Raw genomic sequence first — 5,343 nt, forward strand, 5'->3', positions numbered from 1 at the left:
GCACACAGCATTAATAGAGCCTGAAGCCGGATGGTATATTTCACAAAAATCACTCACACTCACAGACACACACATACAACAGACAAGAGCATGGAGAAACATCTAAAATGCACAACCAAAGGCATATCTTCCTGAAGAATGAACTTTCTACCCCTACCACCAAAGGAAAAAACAAAGCTCCTCTAGTCAAACCGCGTCGGTCATGGAGTGTCTTAAAGTAAGTGGGGTCTAAAATATTAGTCAACAATTGTTTGTTCTCACTTTAAACTTAATTTAATCAAAACTTGACCAGCACACAAAAACAGGGCAGAGAGTGCATGAGCACCTGAGGTTACCCAGAATCACCATTGTCAAAAAAAAAAAAAAAAAAAAAAAAAGGGTGGTAAAATGCCAGTGATCCCAGAGGGATTACAGACAGATGTACAAGTCGTCCAAACACAAAAACCTGATTAAGTGTTGTGTGTGGGATATCAGTATGGAAGCATGGCTACGGTACACATCGTAAATGAGTGCAAACACAGCAGCGGGTTTCATGTTAGTCACACTGTAATAAGGCTGCATCTATGGCAAACATCGTTATACATTTTATATCTAATCTCCGACTTCTCATTAGCTTCAAGCATTTTCATCATCACTTGACAAAGCAGTTATCCAAAGTGGGAATGTTAACGATTTCAACAAGAAAGAAATTATGTAACCGAACCCTGTACAGAAGAGAAGTTTAAAAATCTCTGTCTAAGCAGCTATCACATGTCAAAACAGCAATCTGCTGTCTTGGCTCATTTTAGAGTATTTCTACTGACCTCAGCACTGAGGTTCATGAAACCATAAAGTGAATGAGCAGGGCCACCTTGTGGGCACAGAAGGACTGAACTGCAATGCTGACACGCCGAATGAACAGAGATAAGACTGTGGGATTGTCAGAGTTGCCATGAAGCAGTAGCACAACCATGGTTAATACTACTTCGAATTTTAAGAGTGGAGACCAGACAGTCAAGATCTGATTCAATCAAAATAACATTAAATGGTTTGAAGACATTTTAACGACACATCACCAATACACGACGTCACACTTATGTCTCCGGCTGGTACTGAAAAACTGCACAGATGTTTACCTTTTCAATGGTTAAAAATAATTCATGTTACTTTTCCCCCCTGACCAAACCCCATCACTCCTTCAGCCCCCATCAGTCACAATCCGCAGAGGTCGCATTTCAGACTGGCCATCCTTTCTTGCTCTCTTCTCGGTGTCCCATCTTGGATTTGACGGCCCCTGAACTGTCTTGGTTGAGAGCTGGTGGCAGGTGGATGATGGGAGTTGTAGGAAAAGCAGAAAGGCAGAGATAGAGAGGCATGTCCAAGAAGGACGAGGCAGCGACATCACATGATTTCACAGCAAGAGTTCTGTTTCCGTGCCTGAAGGTTAAACACAAACAAATATGCAAATAATTTGCCCTGCTTAGTAAATTCAGCGCACAGTCTTGAAATTTAGCATAATGTCAATAAGGTCAGTCATTCAAACTTACAGTCTTGTAGAAGGCTTTAGACTGGTTTCCCAGATGCTCCGACTTTGCCACAAGATCATCCAGTTTCTCTCCTCTTTCCAGCAGACTTTCCATGGTGTTGTGCTGCAGACAACAAAATATTTATTTATGAAACAACAGAAACACTACAACTTTGCTTTAGTTAAATAGATTGCCCAATATGGTTAAAAATTGCAGTTAATAAGAGAAAGTTGCCTTTCAATCCATTACATTTTGTCAGATGACAGGATAACATAAAGTCCAAATGCAAACCTTTCCAATCCTTGCCAATCTGAACCCTATGCTATAAAGCGAGTTCAACATACCCAGGGTATGTCTAACTCCAGAGAAGTTAATAAATGTCTAAAGAACATAAAAATGTGAATGTAAAAGGAACAAAAAAAATGCGTTTTTGTGCTTCATTCCTAAGTTTTAGTAAGGTATAAGTTGTGATGGCTTTTCCATCTGCATTCCAGAGGGATAAGGAATAACTATGAACACATCTGATTTCTGAAGTAATTGAAAGCATGTATTAAAAAGTTTTTTTAAGAGTCCATCATCTCTTTCTGTGTTCTCATGCAATGCAAAATTTGAGTATAAATTAATGTGGACACTTCTCTACTTTGATTTATGTATGAACGGTGGTTTACCAAAATGATCTTTGTCTCATCCAGCTCTGCCTGCACTTTGGTCATTGCATCAGCTTCCCTGGGGTTCTGTGGATAAATACAAAAATACAACCAGCTATCAAGTAGATGCATTTCGCACTATACAAGTAAATTCTGCCAAATGATGTGAGAATCTGGTGATTATGGAGTCCTTCTGATATTGTTTTAAAATCACACAAACAGTCTAGTTGCAGTCATACACTATCAGATCTTTCGTTAAAATAAATTCTGAGAAGTAAACCAAACTGACCTGGTATTTAGAGAGGTGAATGTCAAGGGCTTTGTAGTTAATGGTGTCAGGATTACCAGAAGGCCAGTCTATACTGTCCACTTGCCTAGAGAACTCCTCTAATACCTAAAAAACAAAACAAAACAATGTCAATATTGAAATCACAACAACAAGTCTCATAATATATATATTTAAAAAAAAAAAAAAAAAAAATATAAACCACCTTGTCAAGCAATGTGAAACAGACTCTCTGTGGATATTCAGTATCTGCGATGACTACAGCACCCAAATTGTCATTTCTCACATACACATGGCACAGGTACTCTGAAAAGAAAAAAAAAAAACAAAGGAGCAAGGTGTGTTGTTATCAGAACAATTTTCACCCGATCTTATTGTACAGGAAAACTACTGTGTCTACTGGTGCATTGAAGAAGGGCCAAAGAATAAAAAAACTTATTAAAATACAACTTAGCAAAATGTTCTCCATAAGACTCCCAAAATAAAAACAAACAACACACACTGATTATGAAGCATAATTCTGTAATGACATTTGCTAAAGTCCATGTCACATTATATGATGATTCAGCCTGCATGAAATTGAAGAGAGGAAAAGCAGTCTGTGTACTCTAGGAACAAGGAAATGTTTAGCATCATTGTTTTGAGACAGCTTACATTTTACTTTATTATCTCCAACTGTTTAAACTTGACTTAAAATGTCCATTTTCAGGCCAGAGAACATGTTACAGCCCCATCACAATTTCCCAGTCAAACATCAAATCACTTTTAAGCAGAAATCTCCTTCTGCCCTGCTGTGACACAGGACACTGCAGGAAGTCATTTCTTTATGATATTACAAATCACAACTGTTATATATCAAATTATTTTTCTCGTCCTTTGAGATCTGTGATAGTCTTTAGTTATCCATGTAAGCGGCTAATGTGCAGCCTTTTATACCAATACCACTGTAAGAGGATACTTGGCAAAAGGTTACCCTGAATCTGTAGGGTCCTCTCTGATGCAACAGCACTAATCACTGCATCACAGGGCCACACCTAAAACACTCTAAATCTGTTTACCTTGTTCTTTGACAGAGGCACGGGTTCCTTGAGATGTTCGTTCAACAATCAAGGCACTGGTGAAGGTCATGAACTCCTGAATGCTAAACAAACCAAAGCAATTCTTAGTGTAGAGAAGGAAACACTTAAAAATAGTGAAATAAATACTACCCGTGATGTGTGAGGCACGGGTCAGTAAACTACAGTAAAAACTGTTTCGTTTCGTTAGTGAGACGCACCTGGAGCGCTGAAAGAAACTGAAGGAGGACAGGTCGTAGGCCGCTTTGAGAAGATTGGATTTGGTCGCTCCTTTGTAGAGGATGCTGAGACTGTAGAGCTTCATATTGCCACCGGTTCGTGTGTCAGTTACACAGTCCTGATAACACAAAAACAATCACATGAGAGCATTATCCTTTATCCGGCTCAGCTAACTAGCTTCCCTGCTAACAAAAAAGGGAAACTTCAACGATGTGAAGCTCGCAGCAAAAGCAGTCGCCGCCTAGATAAAAGCTTGTAGGCTAACTGTTTACTCTCAGCCATAGTCATCTTAGATTAACAATTTTCCCTCCTTACAGATGGGATTAACAGGCTGACTGACGTCGAAAAGCAAAGACTGCAAAGAAGTTGATTCAAGTTTTAAACTTGTCAAGAAAATTACAAAATTTAATCAGATTAGCTCTAGGTGCTATCTACTCTAAGGCAGGCCTCGGCTAACTTACCAGCTAAAACTATCGCAAACCGTCTGATTCCAGTAAAAACAGACAGAAAAAGTCAAATTCCGTATTAAAATAAAACTCGTGGGTATGCACGAAACACGTCCACCAAACTAGTCACAGTATAGTTAGCGCTAACTTAACAGTTTTTAACATGAACTTAAAGTGACCAATCACCACGTCACGGTCCCCAAACGGTGCAATCTGACATTCACTCCGCTGTAAACACGCACACCGCTGTGCTAATAGTTCCGGTTGGTTGCCAGATTCAAAGCGATATTATATCTACCTAATATAAACGTATTTACACGGAGGGAAATCTTAGACACACGGATGGATAACAGTCAGTCTTAAACGGATCATATTTATTTTTCATCTAAGGTACTATGTACATTATTGGATGCAGCAAATCTAATTTTTATCGGTTTAGATTAGCAGGATTATGAGATTGTAATAACTGGTTTAAATGGTGATATGTTTCAACATTTCAACCATATTTATTGATATTTAATGTGCTTTTATACTAATTGTAGAATTATTATTATTATTATTATTATTATTATTATTATTATTATTATTATTATTATTATTATTATTATGTCCTTAATCTGTAAAAAACAACAACAACAACAACAACAACAACAACAAAACCAATAACCCTAAAAGCCCCAAAACTATTTTAACATTCAGCTGTTTTATGGCAACCTCAATTCATGTTTTTTCTGGTAATCTTGCTCCATTTAGCAATTTCCTCCTGGGCATTTAACTCAGTGTAAGTAAGTGTTTTCCATGTCAGATGTGAGCCTGTTATTCATTTCCTTGGTGACACATTGAAATCCTATTGGCATGGAAACCAGTAAGTATTTAGGTGAATCTGATGATCGTCAGCTGCACTGAAGGGAGAAATGAGGTTTCTTTTCCTGGAACTAATTTTGTTTGAGTTGAGATACTGTCAGTGAGAAGTTTGCCTACAAACTGGAGGTTGCTTTCATATTTTTCTCCATTTTTGCTTAAAGATGTAAGGATTTATCAATGCAACAAAGGTTTGGTTGGATAATTTATTGTCTTGTTGTTCTTGTTTAACTGACTCTTGGATGGCATACTCATTGCGTGGATATTAACTGGAAGCGCTAACAAGAATGAAGACGTCCATAG

At 37.9% G+C, this 5,343-nt stretch overlaps 1 protein-coding gene across 2 annotated transcripts; it reads right to left on the bottom strand.

Moving 5' to 3' along the window:
• Positions 1–250: 250 nt before the first annotated feature.
• Positions 251–4,440, bottom strand: ykt6 (YKT6 v-SNARE homolog (S. cerevisiae)). Of its 2 annotated transcripts, none has more exons than XM_026187908.2 (8): positions 4,366–4,440; positions 3,715–3,851; positions 3,497–3,579; positions 2,644–2,744; positions 2,442–2,546; positions 2,174–2,239; positions 1,527–1,628; positions 251–1,416 (listed from the first exon to the last, which is right to left on the bottom strand). In XM_026187908.2, exons 2-8 carry the CDS (start codon positions 3,816–3,818, stop codon positions 1,381–1,383), a joined length of 597 nt encoding a protein of 198 aa, XP_026043693.1. In that variant the 5' UTR covers positions 3,819–3,851; positions 4,366–4,440; the 3' UTR covers positions 251–1,380. The 2 variants fall into 2 exon arrangements, with proteins under 2 accessions (XP_026043693.1, XP_026043692.1); XM_026187907.2 differs by having other exon boundaries at positions 4,195–4,432.
• Between the last annotated feature and the right edge of the window lie 903 nt (positions 4,441–5,343).

This window comes from Astatotilapia calliptera, chromosome 12 (genome assembly GCF_964374335.1).
Source record: "Astatotilapia calliptera chromosome 12, fAstCal68.1, whole genome shotgun sequence".
Classification (NCBI taxonomy): domain Eukaryota; kingdom Metazoa; phylum Chordata; class Actinopteri; order Cichliformes; family Cichlidae; genus Astatotilapia; species Astatotilapia calliptera.